Here is a 16,861-nt window from a genome sequence, read left to right on the forward strand (position 1 = left end):
GTAACCAGCCAGAAATGGAAGGTAGAGATAAAATTCTAAAATCATAAGAAATAGGAGCAGGAGCAGAGAGGATCATTCAGTCCATTAGGGCTGGTCCACCTTTTCATAGGATTGTACCTGATCTGATTTTGGTCTTAACTGTACATTTCTGCCTGTTCCCTACGACTACCAATTCCCTCATCAGTCTAACTCAGCCTCGAATGACAGTGCCTCAGCTTTGGATGAGAGTTCCAAAGTCTAAATACACTCACAGAAGGAATTCATTTTCATTCTCACTTAAATGTTTGGGGGGGGGCAAGGGTCACTATTTTAAACCAATGGTCCCTTGTCCTAATTCCTTCTCACCATGAGGGAAAACATCCCACCATCTAACCATGCAAAACCCACCCAAGTCTTCATATGTTTCAGTCGGATCACTTATCATTCTAATCTCCTGCTCAACCGTTCCTCATAGGACAACCACTTCATTTGAGGAATTAGCTTTAGCACACATCCTCTGAAAACGATGTCAATGTAAGTACACGCTCCTTAGGTTAGCAAAGTCACAACAGTGTACAGCTGCCTGGATACGGTTTCACCAATGTCCTGTACAAGATTTCACTCCTTTTGTTTACCCTAATGTGGGAGATGTCAGAATTGGTCTGGGGTGGACAAAGGGCAAAAATCAAACAACACCAGGTTGTAGTCCAACAGGTTTATTTGAAACTGCAAGATTTGAAACTGCAGGCCTGATGAAGGAGCAGCGCTGGGAATGCTTGCAATTTCAAATAAACCTGTTAGACTATAACGTGACGTCACTCCACTTTTTGACCTTAATTACTCTAAGTTGGAACAAGATTTCACTACCTCAATACTACCTGCAATGAAAGCCAACATTTTAGATCCTTTCCTCACTGCTTGGCTGCATCTGCTTGCTAAGGCATTGTGATTCATGTCCAAGCATAGGCTTAAATACTTTTCATGGGTTTCACGTGAGAGCTGCTTTTTCTGATTTTTGGGGGCCTTTTTTTTTCGTTTTCAGGTGAGGTTTTATTTTATCATTCCCAATCTTTATTGGGCAATGCAACAATGAGGTAACATTATCATCAATATTGGGGTTAACGTGCAGGGTATTTGGGACTGACGCAGAATCAGAGTTAGAAGAATTCAGCAACATCAATAATAATCATCAGCATTCTATTAGCCTAACCAACAACACACACAAGGAAAGCATCAATTTTGCAGACACTATAGTGTTCAAATAGGCAATAGTATTTCATAGGTACAAGAAAGACATCGTTGCCAACAATGTGGTACTAACTAGGAAACTGATACGTACTTCAGTGCACTAAAAGCCAACACATTTTCCACAGACGAGAGAGGTCACAGATAAACAGTTATATGTTTTTTTTTGTCCCAATCACACCACATTCAAGCAACTTATGGTTTGTGAGACACTTTGACATGTCATAATACAGAATTCAATCTTTATGAAATCAAACCTTTCAATGTTACATTATCCAATTCACACAGTGGACTCAATGCAATCACCTCTCAGGGGACAACAGGCTGCATTGTTGAAATTGCTCTCTCGCTATTGGGGCAGACCCGCCCTCCCCTCCATCTTGTCAATCCACTTTACTGAGGTTTGCAAACCTCTCCCCTCTTTGCAGCCTCTCGTCACACATTATAGTTCCTCCCTCCCCCTTTGCAGCCCCTCTCTCCACTTGGTATCCCCAATGCTTGGAAGCCTCACTGCCCAACTGGATCCCCAGCCTGGGACACCCGAGATGACAGACATAGTCCCCAGGCCCCAGTCTTCCCAGCCTTACTTCTCATCCTGAACCCAGTCTGCTGCCCCCTCTGGCCTTACAGGTCGAATTTCCTTCATTGTTGCCTCCCTCAGCCTCCGAAGCCCTGCAGGAACAGCCCCTCAACAACTCTGCCCCATCTGTTTCCTGGGCAACTTTTCTCTGGTTGTTCATGTGCCACGATAAAACTTTATGGGTATTTTGAGACCGTCCAGAGAGAATTTTACCCTACTGCACCATGTACTTTGAGCATTCGTAAGAGCACACCGAGGTCCATCGGTAGCACAGAGTTCTGCAGTCTTCCTCCACTGCAATAACAAATATCCTGCTGCTATGTTCTTCCTACCATTGTGGATGACCTGATGCTATCTGCAACTGCAAAATGTTTGCCACTCACTTAACCTGTCCATCTCCCTCCTGAGACTTTTTGCACCCTCTTCGCACATTGTTACCCCACCCATTATTGTGTCAGCTTGCAATTTTTCTACAATACAGCTGGTCCCTTCCTCAAAGACAGTGTTCACCTGATCGTTCGATAACTTTTAAGTAATTCCCATTTATTTTTATCAAGGAAACGAAGTGGCTCACAGCTAACGCATTGCTCTTGAATTATACTCACTGATGCAATGCAGTTCTAGCTAGGCAATTTACAGATGTTTTTGCACATCACTCCTGCGTGTCAACTTTCTTCACTTGCTATGGATATTAGGAGGAACACACAATCCCAAATCTTAAATTCCAGGATGTGACACGCTAATAGTGCAATATATTTTCCCTGCAGTGATGTCACCGAATAAAATCACAGCCTCAGTGACCTCTGACAACACAGAGATGGAGGGAGACAATGAAAACGTCGAGGAACATGGAGATAATCAGCCAGAAATGGAAGGTAGAGATAAAGTCATAAAATCATTAGAAATAAGATCAGGAGCAGAGAAAACCATCAGCCTATTAACAGGATTGGTCCACCTCTTAACAGGATTGTACCTGATCTGATTTTGGTCTTAACTGTACATTCCTACCTGTCCTCTCCAATCCTCTATTCCCTCAACAATCAAACATCTGTCCAACTCAGCCTCGAATATATTAAATGACCCTTCCTCCACTGCTCTCTGTGGAGGGGGAATTCCAAAGACTAGCGACCCTCTGGGAGAAGGAATACATCCTCATTTTCACTTAAACAGGGGTGAGTGGGTGTCGCTATTTTAAAACGATGTTCCCTTGTCCTAGTTTGTGCTGCCCATGAGGGCAAACACCCTACAAAGCCCACTCAGGAACTGCAGCCTCAGGGGTCTGGCCCTATCTGGGCCCACCTCCATCAGCCCTCCCTCCCCCCAGCCTCTGACCTCGCTACCTCCAATACCCTGGAACAACAGCTCCTCATCGATTCTGTCCAATCTGCTTACAGGAGCCATGATACAACTTTATGGGTATTTTGGAGTCTCTCAGAGAGAATTCATCTCCCTCTCTCCATGTATTTTCGGTGTTGGAAAAAACAGCCCAAATCCATCTCTTCCAGAGATCTGCAGTCTCCCCCCACCACAAAAATATCCTGCTGTTGATTTCTCTTGCCAAAGTGGAAGATCTTATATTTCCTCACATTATCCTCCAACTGCAAGATGTTCTGCCACTCACTTGACCTGTCCATGTCCCTCCTGAGATTCTTGATATCCTCCACAGTCTCCTGCCCTTTGATGCATCAGCTTGAGATTTGTCACACACATGACCATCGCCCTTCAGAGACTCTTTGTACCCTCCTCACAACTTGCTTTCCTGCCCGTCTTTGTCTCACGTTGAAATTGGGCGGTAATACTGTTGATCCTTTCGCCCGAGCCCCCAAGGCAGACTGTAAATGTGGTGACCACCCTAGAATCTGGGGAAGGCCGTGGTCGGTGGGGCGGTGGGCACACGAGTCCATCAGTTCCATGCGAACTACTGGTGGGTGGCTGGGAGACCCCGACTGGTAAACATGTATTTCAACAATGAGGGGCCATGGCTGTTCATCAATACTGTAAGCAAGGTTTGAATTAAAATAAGAGAGAGGCGACCAATTTGATCAGTTCTCAGCGCATCCCGCTAAGTCAGTCACTCTGCCTTTATTCATATCTTCAGGAGGTTATAAATCTACTTTATTCTTTATTCATTCATGCATGAGGGCATCGCTGGCTGTGCCAACATTTATTGATCATTCTTACTTCACCTGGGGGTGGGGAGTGGGGGGGAGCTGTTAAGAGTCAATCACATCGCTGTGGGTCTGAAGTCACATGTAGGCCAGACCAGGTAAGGATGGCAGTCTCCTTTCCTGAGGGGCATTAGTGAACCAGATGGGGTTTTCCCAACAATTGACAATAGATTCATGGCTATCATTAGACTCTTAATTCAGATTTTTCTTCTCAGGTGAAATCAAATACCACCATCTGCCGTGGCGGGGTTTGAACCCAGGTCCCTGGAACACTATCTGGGTCCCTGGACCAACAGTCCAGCGATAACACCCCTTTTTGCCAAACTGAAACCGGTCTTAACTCTGTTTCCTATTAGTTATCCAGTTCTCTAAATGTTCTGATAAATCACCCCACCCAAGACTTTTTCAGCCCTGTCGCCTCTTTACTGAGGCACCTAACTGAATGCCTTTGAGAGTTCCCCCATATCCGCTCTGCTTGTCAATCACTGTTCTGTTCTTTTCACAAAACAATGCTGAATCTGCCTTGGGGTGTTCAAGTTTTAGCTTGAAGCTCACGGTCCAGAAGTAGTCTTTATCTGTTATCACCTACCTCTGGCACCAATATCCTAACACCAGGTTATGTTGCATGTGCCATCCCGTGGAAACACGTTGAACGGAACGGGGACAGTTATCCTGATTTTCCTGTTAACGTGCCCGAGGTTACGAACTAACTGCAGGGAAAATGTGGAAATTAGTTGATCCAATCAGCCCAAGATGCCATTTTAACTTTGAAAGATAATATTTAAAAAAAACGAGCAATGTCAAATTAACTTTATGCCTTGCTTCCAGTGAAAGAAAGTCAGATGTGACACAAATTGGCTAACTAATGAATAGCCTCACAGATGTCTACAGCACAGATGAAGGCCATTTGGCCCATCATGCCCACACCGGTAGACAAACATTTGACTGCACTAATCCCATTTCCCAGCTCTTGGCCCACAGCCTTGGAGGCTACGGCAATGCAATCTAAATGTCTTTGCAATGCCCCATGAGTTTCTGACTGAACAGCCTTCCAGGCAGTGAGTTCCAGACTCCCACAGACCCTTCTGGATGAAAACATTCCTTCTCAACTCCCCTCCTAGACTTCTACTGCTTGCTTAATGTTGTCCAAAGATAAAATTCACTCGGTTTTACCAACAAAGAGAATACCTTCTGTACCTTTCCACTATGGAATGGTGGGGAGAACACTCACCCGCATCACTGTTTTAACCTTGGGACTTAGGTGTCAGGGGTTTCTCTCAAATGATCAGCAGAACTTATAGTGTTAACGCTTCCTATAGGTTCACTTCCAAAGGAGCCTATTGTGAGGGCGTCTGACGCCTTCGGTGCTGAAGGGGAGGTAAATCTGCCAGAGCTCCAAAAACACGAGCAATCAGACTTCTCTCTCACAGACTCTGAGCTTGGGTCAGGCTCACGTAAAGCCCGGCCAGACGAGCATCCCAAACGCCAGTCCAGTTTTCCAGAGGCGGACGCCTCAGCAGAATCGGACCCTCCTTCGAGTAGCACCCCTCCCGAAACGGGTGCCAAGCAATCCCGTGTCGAAGTCTTCCTGACGGAGTTGGGGCTGAAAACGCTGGAGAGCGAGAAGCTGTCCCTGAGCAACGTGCTCAACCTAAGCGCAGAGGTGCTTCAGAATAAGGTGCCAAGATCGCCTCGGGATATCCCAAACTACTTCCTGTGGAATTTGATGATAGTCAATTCAAAATCGAGAAATTTCAAGTACTCCTTGGCTGAGGAAGGTCAAGTGGGGAAATGGGAGAGGGGGGACTTGGAGTTCCTCCAACTGGAGGAGATCCCTGCTAATTCGTACCATCCCTTGGACATCATGATGGCTATTTTCCTGTGTGCTGACACATTTCTCCAGCAGGAACTGATGCTGAAGATGTCCCTGTGTCAGTTTGCTTTGCCGCTATTGCTTCCTGACGGTAAAGAGGGCTGCACCTTCCTGCTGTGGGCCCTGCGCTCTGTTGTGAAGAAGTGGCGCCCGCTCTCTCTCCAGGCCAGCGCAGGCTTCAAGGAAGCCAACATGGTGACCGAGAGGGTGCCGACATTTTCCTTCCTGCGCCTGGGCACCTGCTCCATCTCCAAGTCCAAGATCCTGAACGATGCCCTTAGCACCTTGGAGCAACACCACAACTTCTTCGTCCACTCCGGCATGGAGTGTGGGAACTTACCACGGAAGATCTCCGACGGCCTGGTTGAGCTATGCTGGTACCTGCCCAGCGGGAGCGTGGATCTGGACGTCTTCCCGGAACCGATGGCCATATTCAACCTCCGAGGCGACGGCAGAGCATTCCACAGGCAGGCCCAGTTCCTGGCGAAGGCTTCGTCTGCCCTCTTCGTCTTCGTCGACAACGTAGATGGAGGGGTTAGCAGCTACCTCAGCTCCTTGGTGGAGTCTGCGAAGAACCTCTTTGTAATTCTGTCCCGCAAGGACGTGACCAACGAAACAAGAAGTCAGTTGAGGGAGTTGATCTCTTCGTCGGTTGTGAGGAAGGAGTGCGTTTTAGTTCTGGGCAAGAAGAACGATGCGGAGTTTGCGCAATTGCTTCGGACCGTGCTGAAGGAAATAGTTCAAAGCGGGAATCACCAGGTTGAAGACCTCCCAACTCCTCCATCCCAGACTACCGGACAGAGACTCGAGGACTTGGCAGCGATCGCCAGGAGAGTTGGGGTCAAAGTGGACGAGGACGAAGAGCAATGTTCGCTCGGCCGAAGTAAGTCAGAAGAGATTCTCCGCTCTATCAAAACCGAGGGAATTGAGAGATTCAAGAAGGCGAGGATGACTTTCCAAGGGGATACCTGGCAGAAGATCTCCCAACTGGAAAAGGAGGCATGTCGCCTGAAGAAACGAGGGCAAATGTCCGTCAATCAGTACATCAACCAGCTCAGAGAGAACCACAAGGCTCTGTGCAATGCGCAACGGAGGGAACGCCTGTCGGCTGACGTGAAGGTGTTCATCGAAGCCCTGACCGGCTGGGAGGGGGGTGAGAGGAAGCATTTCCTGCAGTGGATGAAATTCGGGCTGGATTCCAGCTCAAGAGAAACCCTCTCTGTCTTGCGAGAAAGGTACAAAGCCCTTTACGAGAGCTCTCAGGAGGGCACGACGGAGGAGCGGGAGACCCTGGCAGAAGTGTGGAGGCAGCTGCAAAAGTTGGACCGGCAGATAACCGCCAGCTCCCTGGGCCTGGAGCATTTCATGCGGGAAATTGGACTGATCTACGAACGTTTCACCGAGAAGAACGATGTGGGTAAGGAAGAGATGAGCGTGGTGTACCGGTTACCCAGTGCCGCCGCCGACCTGATGTTGGACGGCTTCCCTCTGGAGCTCATCGACGGAGACGTTTCCAACATCCCTCTGCGGTGGGTGACGGCCGTGCTGAAGGCGGTCGAAGCCAAGATCGGCAGAGAGACCCGGGTGTTTGTGCTGACGGTGCTGGGCGTGCAGAGCACCGGCAAGTCCACCCTCCTCAACACCATGTTCGGCCTGCAGTTCGCCGTGAGCAGCGGGCGGTGCACCAGAGGCGCCTTCATGCAGCTCATCCGGGTCACCGGGCGGCTGGGGGCGGAGCTGGGCTGCGGCTATGTCATGGTGATCGACACAGAGGGGCTGAAGGCCCCGGAGCTCTCTGGCGTCGACGAGAGCCACGAGCACGACAACGAGCTCGCCACCCTGGCCATCGGCCTGAGCGACGTCACCCTGGTCAACCTGGCCATGGAGAACTCCGCCGAGATGAAGGACGTGCTACAGATCGCCGTGCACGCCTTCATCCGCATGAAGGAAGTGGGCAAGAAGCCGGCCTGCTACTTCGTCCACCAGAACGTCAGCGACGTGTCTGCCCATGACCAGAACATGAGGGGCCGCAAGCGCCTGCTGGAGCAGCTCGACACCATGACGTGGGCGGCGGCGAAAATGGAAAAGCAAGAGCGTCGCTTCACCAAGTTTGCCGACGTGCTGGAGTACGACGCAAAATCGAACAACTGGTACATACCGGGCCTGTGGCACGGCAACCCACCCATGGCCGCCATCAACACTGGCTACAGTCAGAAGGTGTTCGAGCTGAGGAGGACGCTTTTCGAATGCTTCTCGAGCCAGCCGCTGGAGAAACACAAGCTTTCCACCATCTCCGAGTTTGTTACCTGGACTGAGGCCCTGTGGAAAGCCGTGAAGTACGAGAATTTCATTTTCAGCTTCAGGAACAGCCTGGTGGCCGAGGCCTACAAAGAGCTCTCCATCAAGTACACCGACCTGGAGTGGCAACTGAGGAAAGACATACACACCTTCGTCGAGATGGCGGAGAACAAAATCGCCAACGCCAAAGACGATCCGGAAAGGGTCGCTGGTCGCTTGAAAAGGGACCAGGTGCAACTTCTGGTGAAAAGCAAACAGAAAGCCCTCCAGGAGCTGGAAGATTACTTCTGTAACAGCAATAACGCGCACCTTATCGAAAAATACAGGGCCGATTTTGTCTCCAGCATCGACTCGGTCATCATTGAGCGCACGATGTATGCAGACGTCAAAAGCAATGAAGCTGTCCAGAGGTGGAGAAATTTACAGAAGATGAATGAAATTAAGGCCAGTTATCAAAGCCAGATTGAAGGGCAGGTCAACAAGCTTCTGCAGAAGTGCAGACAGGAGAAAAGGAGCATGGACGATGATGAGCTTCGGAAAGAGTTTGAGGTTATGTGGGGGAAAACACTTTCAACGTTAGAACGTGGACCGAGTGTGAGGAGTGACGTTGTGAGTGACATGGAGACTAAACTGATTCAGAACATGCCAGCGCACAGCCATTTAATTAACGAGACGCTTGCTGGCAAAGACTGGTTCCAAACGGAGTTTGGAGCATTCCGAGTTGGCAAAGATCACATCGACAGAAAAACGGTGGACGACAGTCCTCAGGGTTTTGCCTTCGTCAGGATTCTCCGCAGCCTTTTTTCCAAAAAATGCAACGTCTCAGAGCGGGCGGAGGAGTGGGTGTGGTGGTGGTTGGAAGAATGCAGTGAGTTTGTGGGGGATATGGTACTGAGACGTCAGGACTATGATTCCACCTACTTCCAAGAACTTTTGAGGACAGTGGATGAGAAGATTCGGAAGCACAATGACGAGGAATTCAGCTTCACCGAGAGGTTCAAAGTGGATTTCAGCATCCACGTGTGCGGTGTGGCCTCTGGGAAATTCGAAGCAATGCAGGACAAGTTCAGGAAGAGGAGCGACGCCTTAGAGCTGTTGAACAAGGAGAAAATGAATTACTACAACAGCTTTAGGAACGTCTACCAGGAAAAGGACCAGACCAAACAGAGGGCAGAGTCATTCTGCAAATCTTGCTTGGAACCAGCCTTGATGAATGCTGTCATCAGGAAGCTAGGGCCAGAGATTGTGGACCATATGAGATACTACGGGAAAGGGGGGAAATTCAAATTTCGGAAAAACTTCCAAGTGGCTCTTATGCTGCATTTGAAAGAAGAGGACAGATTTGACAATTACCACCGGTTCATCCAACGCACGGTGTCATATGAGAAGGCATGGTTGAGAAGGCAAGTGACAGAGTTCTGTGCAGCCACAAGTGGAGAACAGCCCCTGCTGTGCTCTCTTGCACTGGGCATTCTGAAAACATTCATCAAACTAGTCAAAGCAGCCATCAAGAATGTAACATCCCAGACTGAAGAGGTTGCAGTGTCCTGTGTTATCCAGATGCTAAAGGAAAAACTTGGATCAGAGATTCAGATACCGGGCGTCCGGTTAGCAGCCATTACCTTCGGAGCTGCAAAGATTAACGTTGAGCATTTCACCCAAGAGGTCACCAGCTTCATCTGTGAAGTAGAAGACTGCCTGGTAAGGCAGATTAACAGTTGGGCAAATGACGTTGACGCAACCATTCAAACATTGCCCGTGGACCCGACCAAGGAGCTGTACGTGATGTTATCGGGCTGCGGGACAAGATGCCCCTTTTGTGGCGTTCTGTGTGACTGCACAAACGCTAAACACTCTCAGCACAGTGTTGAATATCACCGCTCTCAGGGCCTCACTGGGTACCACTCGATTAAAAGCAGGAAACTAGTAACAGAGAATTGTACCACACTAGTCGCGAGTGATACCAAGTTCCGAAACCAAGACACGAAAGGAGAATTTTGGCCCTTCAAAAACTACAGGAATCTCGGCACACAGTACAGTTGCTGGAACATCATTGCCGATACGACCATCAAAACGTCTGCCTTCTGGAAGTGGGTCTTCCACACCTACAACCAACAATTCGCTCAGAAATACACGGTGCTCCCGGCAGACCCTATCAGTGGCTGGAATTTATCCTGGGATGAGATTAGAGAAGACATTGAAAATAGTTACAACGTCAGTATCGATGAATTTTATTAGCTCAGCTGCTGCAGGTCCCTGAAATGCTATTGTGACACACGGCCAAAATTTGCTCTGAACTGTGGCATTGAATGGGAGGGATTGCATTAATCCCCGATCAGATACCTGGCCTGATATTCGGTCCCGTTGAAATCAGTGGAACTGAGTCTCAGCTGTGGGGAATGAACATAACTCGCAAGAGCCCTGACACTCCCTCCCCTCTTCAACCAGCACTGCTGAGTTTTAATAAGAGGACTACGACTAGACAACACCAGATGGGATATTTGAACGTGGCCACACATCATTTCAAATTAAAGCAGACAATCAATCGAAAGGATGTATTTTTTTTTTAATCTACTAAAACACGACAGTAGCAGTATTCACAATACCACAGCACCCTGGTCGATAGGAGCGCACAATCAAATCCCATCATCACTGCTCAAAACCTTTTACACTTTGACCTTGTATCTCTGGCTGCTCACCATAACCTCGCAAACACTGGAAACCACCTGCTCCTGTCGACTCCATTCAATCCTTTGTCCCTTTACACAATCCTTTGGGCCTCTAATACACCCGAGTCCTAACATAAAGGGTGCAGACTCAAAATGGGACTGAGACCGAACGACCTACTGTTCCAGTCAGAAATACACCTTTATAATTGCCGATGTTCCTGCTTCTAGTTCTACTGAGCACAAGCAAAGGTTACAGTGCCGAAATTCCACACATAGAATGCAGAGTTGACCCTATTGACTTCAAAATCTGAAAACCTTTTAGATCTCAATGACAGCCCAATGTATCAGTATGTAGTTTAAATGTAGAGTCTACTGATCCCATACTTCATTTATTTTGCTACTTGGCCATGTTTGGTAGATTTAGTTCAGCAGGAGATCTCAAACGATGTGCTAGCTGTTAACTGGAAGAGATGCATCTGCATTCTGTTGGTAGCTTCAGTGGAATCCATGGGGAGTTGCTGCAAATGTTCCTCAGGGTGGTGACCCAGGCCCTGTCCATCAATGGCTGCTTCATCAATTACCCTTCCGCAGCCACAACGGCGGAAGTGCAAAATTGTTCGCCAACGACTGCTCAGTGTTCAGGGGTGTTTGTGACTCCTCAGATACCAAAGAGGTCTAAGTCTAGCGAGAGCAAGCCTTCAGCCTTGGGCTGCTAAACGGCAAGTAGCGTTCATGCCCAACAAGTTCCAGGCAAAGACAGTCTCCCAACAAAAGACCTTTGATATTCAATGGTGGTACCATCACCGAATCAGCCAACGTCAATATTTTTGGGGGTTACATTGATCAGAAGCTGAGCTGGACGAGCCACATAATTACCATGGCTCTAAGAGCAGGCTGGGAATTATCGGCAAGTAACTCAACTCCTGATTCTCCAAAACTCCTGATTCTCCTGTGCCGACAAAGCACAAGTCAGGAGCTTGGTGGAATACTCAACAATTGCCTTGAAGAGGGCAGCTTCAACAACCCTCAAGAAGCACAACACCGTCCAGGACAAAGCACACCCCTTCCACCAACTTAAATGTTCACTCCAATCATCAGAGCAATGAGTGTCAAATACAGGAGGCATTGTGGAACCATTGCTAATCCTCCTCTGACAGCATCTTCCAGACCTACAACCTCTAGCACCTGGAAGGACAAGGGCAGCAGATGCTGGAGACCACTGGCTACAGCAGGTTCCTATCCAACTCGCACAGCATCCTGACTTGGGACTGCGCTGCCATTCCTTCACTGATACCAGGCTGAAACTTTCTGAAAGCACTGTGGGTGTACCTACGTCAGACAGATGACACCAACCCAGGGGCTCAGCACCACCCTCTCAATTCTGGAGGGACCACCCATGTTGCGATACTCACATCCCATGGAAAGAAATGATGGTTAAAAAAAAAACGCTTCAGTTTTTACAGAAATTCAGCCCATTTCACATTGAAATTCTGGCTTGTGATATCATAGACTTAGGGAGTGTCAGAACACTGAGGTCTATATTTGGACAGTATCCCCCAGGGTCAAGCAATACTCCCACTAATTTCACTCAGGTATAGCTTATCGCAATATTCTGGAAGCTTAGCTCAGCAATGTTGCTGAATATTATTGAGATTTCATTTCATTTCATGCAATCTGTTTCTGTCCTTTATTAGCTCCGTGATTTTCAACTATACGCTTCATGCATTTGGCCAAATGTTTACCAATAAAACAAATTGTTGTGTGCAAATCTACCTGAAGTATTAAGATCGATATATCAGCTGGTTGTTGAAGGATGTAGCAAAATCTGCATACAGAAGGGAAGAATAAATTATTCTGGCTAACCCCCAGTGGGAGATATTTATCATGAGAAGCAGTGGAAAACAGGTGACAATAACTTAGTGGTCTTCTGCTCTCAATCTCGGTTTTAATTGAAAACTCAGTTCTTTCCACACTGCAGCTTTGAGGCTCCTGGAAAATAAATGCTTACCAGAGTTTAATGCAGCTTTCACATCATCCAGGAATTGTCTGACTATGCCGCTGACATCTGCCTCTGAATACACAATCGTGAACAAAACCAAGACAGGCCAGATAAGGAAAAGATTGACTAGATGCTCCACACCTGACCATCAGTGTAAATAACTTCAGCTGACTATTCACAACTTGCACTGAAATGCTGACCTCAGAACAGTTCAGACGTACTGAGTAATAATCGGTCGGTCGTCCCAACTTTCCACAGATAGCTTTAAAAATTGTTTCCATGTGATTTACAAACTTTTGCCATCAACTAAACCAAATCTTCCACCTCGGGACCCTCGAACCCCACAGCATCAATGTGGATTTCTCCAGTTTCCTCATCTGCCCTTCCCCCACCTTATCCCAGCTCCAACCTTCCAACTCGGCACTGCCCTCACGACCTGCCCTATCTGTCCACCTTCCTTCCCACCAATCCGCTCCACACTCCTCTCTGACCTATCAACCTTATCCCCACCTCCATCCACCTATCGCATTCTCCGCTACCTGCCCCCCCCAGCCCCAGCCCCCACCCCCTCCCATTTATCTCTCTGCCCCCTCGATCACAGCCTCATTCCTGATGAAGAGCTTTTGCCTGAAACGTTAATTCTCCTGCCCCTCGGTTGCTGCCTGACCTGCTGCGCTTTTCCAGCATCACAGTCTCCACTCTGATCTCCAACATCTGCAGTCCTCACTTTCACCTACTTAAACCAAACTAAGCCAACTTTCCATTCACTGACTCCACCCACACTTCCCACTATCTCGGAAAGACAGCCAACATCATCAAAGACCCCTCCCACCCCGGTTATAAGTTCTTTCAACCTCTACTGTCAAGCAGAAAATTCGAAAGCTTAAACACACGTGCCAACAGGTTCAAGAACATCTTCTTCCCCCCTCCATCATTTGACTACTGAATGAACCTCTCAAATTCAAAATCTAACCTTGATCTTGCTTTCTGTGCACCTTCTTTGCAGCCGTAACTTTGCATTCCTTGCTCTGTTCAACCACCCTACAGTCTTTGTACGTTATGATCCGCCCGTAGTGCATGCGAAACAAAAATTTTAACTGTACCTGGGTTCAATACCGTGGGGAATGTAATCTAATCTAATCTAAGAACACCTATGAATCCTGTGGCAATTAACTCACCTCTGCCTTCCGCAAAGCACAAGTCAGGAGTGCAATGGAATATTCCCAACTCACCAGGCCAAGTGCAGCTCAAACAACATCCAATCAACTCAAAGCACCCAGGACAAAGCTGCTCATCCTCGACCTCCTAAATTCACTCCCTTCACTTACTAAACAACTTATCTGATCTGGAATATGAAGATTGTTACAATGGAACATGCTGAATTTTCTTGCAGATTCTGGAATAGCCAAGTCAAAATGTTTCTGGCTTACACAGCAAAAGTAGACCGCATAATCTAAGCTTTTTTTAGCACAGGGAGGTGTCCTCTCATTTCCTTGACTCACCCAAATTTTACAAACACTCTTAAATCTGAATAAAGGTATTGCACTTTCCTGCCTTCCACTATTACCTCACTTTTTGTTGTTCTCCAAGTGTTTTAATTACTTTGACAGCAGTTAAGCTCACTTTGGCAGCACATTTGCTAAAATTTGAATGACACAGAAAAGTTAGCGCTGCTGCCTCACGGCGCCAGGTACCTGGGTTGGATCCCAGCCTCGGGTGACTGTCTGTGTGGAGTTTGCACTTTCTCCCCATGTCTGCATCTCTCAGTTGCAAAGATGTGCAGGTTGGGTGGTGTGGTCCTGCTAAATATTTAGCCCATAGTTGCCCAGGGATGTGTAGATTAGATGCACTAGCCTCGAGAAATGAGGTTTGGGAATTTGGAGGGGTGGGGGAAGGGAGAGATTCTCTTCTGTGTGGCTTCAGGCATTGAATGTACTGTTTCCCTACATTGTAGGGAATTCTATGGTTAGCATTGCCCCTGCACAAGGATGACACACAAATTCATGGAGCACTCCATATTTTTAAGAGTGGGGAAAGGAGTAATGTCCCTACCTGTGGCCGAGGAGGCCCGGTTCAAGTTAATAACATCGCTGAACAGGTTAATTAGAAAAAGAGACTAAAGTTAATAAAGTTCACCCTCGGCTACCTTGATATAGCTGTATGTGGCGCAGGTCTGTGATAATCACCCCAACCCAGTTTCCACGGTGTCTGTACCATATCCTCGGGGACAACTCTCAACAAAGTGGGGTGGGGGGAGGGAAACGCATCTAACATCGCACTCACCCTGATGGCAATCTTTGTGTGCATAGAGCTGTGTGCAGACCCTCAGTCTGCAAACATTCAATATCATTCCGCAACAGGTTGTACCGGCGTTGTGAACGATGGCCCTCGCCACACTGCTGCAGAACACCACCCCGCAAATGCAACTAGGTAAGCACCACCTGCCCACTGTGGAGAAGCTTATGCAGAAAAAAAACCACCTTTGAGCAAAATGTCTGGTCTTCCAATGCAAAGAACTGCCCTTGATTGCGACTGATGACACCGCCCATCACTTTACTGTGATAGCTCAGTTAGCTGCATGGCTGGTTTAAAATGCAGGTTGATACCAACAGTGCAAGTTCAATTCACACTAACGTTACCATGAAACCACCAGCGTCTCAATCGTGCCCCTCACCTCAAGCATGGTGACCTTCAGGTCAAACCTCTGGCTCAAAGGTAGAAGATAGGGGGTGGTGGTGAAGGTTTGTTTTTCAGACTGGAGGCCTGTGACCAGTGGAGGGCCACAAGGATCGGTGCTAGGTCCACTACTTTTCATTATTCTTATAAATGATTTGGATGTGATTATAAGAGGTACAGTTAGTAAGTTTGCAGATGGCACCAAAATTGGAGGTGTAGTGGACAGCGAAGAGGGTTACCTCAGATTACAACAGGATCTTGACCAGATGGGCCAATGGGCTGAAAGTGACAGATGGAGTTTAATTCAGGTAAATGCAGGGTGCTGCATTTTGGGAAAGCAAATCTTAGCAGGACTTATACACTCAATGGTAAGGTCTGAGGGAGTGTTGCTGAACAAAGAGACCTTGGAGTGCAGGTTCATAGCTCCTTGAAAGTGGAGTCGCAAGTAGATAGGATCGTGAAGAAGGCGTTTGGTATGCTTTCCTTTATTGGTCAGAGTATTGAGTACAGGAGTTGGGAGGTCATGTTGCAGCTGTACAGGACATTGGAATATTGCGTGCACTTTTGGTCTCCTTCCTATTGGAAACATGTTGCGAAACTTGAAAGGGTTCAGAAAAGATTTACAAGGATGTTGCCAGGGTTGGAGGATTTGAGCTACAGGGAGAGGCTGAACAGGTTGGGGCTGTTTTTCCTGGAGCATCAGAGGCTGAGGGGTGGCCTTATAGAGGTTTACAAAATTATGAGGGGCATGGATAGGGTAAATAGGCAAAGTCTTTTCCCTGGGGTCAGGGAGTCCAGAACTAGAGGGTATAGGTTTAGGGTGAGAGGGGCAAAATATAAAAGAGACCTACAGGGCAACGTTTTCACCCAGAGGGTGGTACGTGTATGGAATGAGCTGCCAGAGGAAGTGGTGGAGGCTGGTACAATTGCAACATTTAAGAGGCATTTGGATGGGTATATGAATAGGAAGGGTTTGGAGGGATATGGGCTGGGTGCTGGCAGGTGGGACTAGATCAGGTTGGGATATCTGGTCGGCATGGATGGGTTGGACCGAAGGGTCTGTTTCCATGTTGTACATCTCTATGACTCTATGAGCCTTGATATTTTTCATACCTTGATATGAAAACTCACTGCCACCTCTTCCATGAAAGAAGCTACATAATTTGCGCCTTGCAAAATCTGTGCCCCCTTCCCCACCACCCTCAAGGATACATTGTTGATCTAGCTGTAAAACATTTGCCTGTCTTTTGAGTCAATTACTACTGACAGCTTGTACAATCTTTATTTCAGCTTTCTAATAACAAAAAACATTTATTGCAAACTTACGTTGGGTAACGGAAGTGATTCAACAGAAGGAAGCATGGGTTAAGCGAG

At 47.7% G+C, this 16,861-nt stretch overlaps 1 protein-coding gene and 1 pseudogene across 1 annotated transcript; both read left to right on the top strand.

Moving 5' to 3' along the window:
- LOC140455361 (interferon-induced very large GTPase 1-like) lies at positions 1 to 12,582 on the top strand. Its single transcript, XM_072550150.1, has 3 exons — positions 1 to 21; positions 2,572 to 2,679; positions 5,292 to 12,582. Exons 1-3 carry the CDS (start codon positions 15 to 17, stop codon positions 10,379 to 10,381), a joined length of 5,205 nt encoding a protein of 1,734 aa, XP_072406251.1. The 5' UTR covers positions 1 to 14; the 3' UTR covers positions 10,382 to 12,582.
- Positions 12,583 to 14,428: 1,846 nt separating this feature from the next.
- Positions 14,429 to 14,834, top strand: LOC140455868 (U6 spliceosomal RNA; annotated as a pseudogene).
- The last annotated feature ends 2,027 nt before the right edge of the window (positions 14,835 to 16,861 follow it).

The sequence above is a fragment of the Chiloscyllium punctatum genome, chromosome 30, assembly GCF_047496795.1.
Source record: "Chiloscyllium punctatum isolate Juve2018m chromosome 30, sChiPun1.3, whole genome shotgun sequence".
In the NCBI taxonomy this organism is placed as follows: Eukaryota; Metazoa; Chordata; class Chondrichthyes; order Orectolobiformes; family Hemiscylliidae; genus Chiloscyllium; species Chiloscyllium punctatum.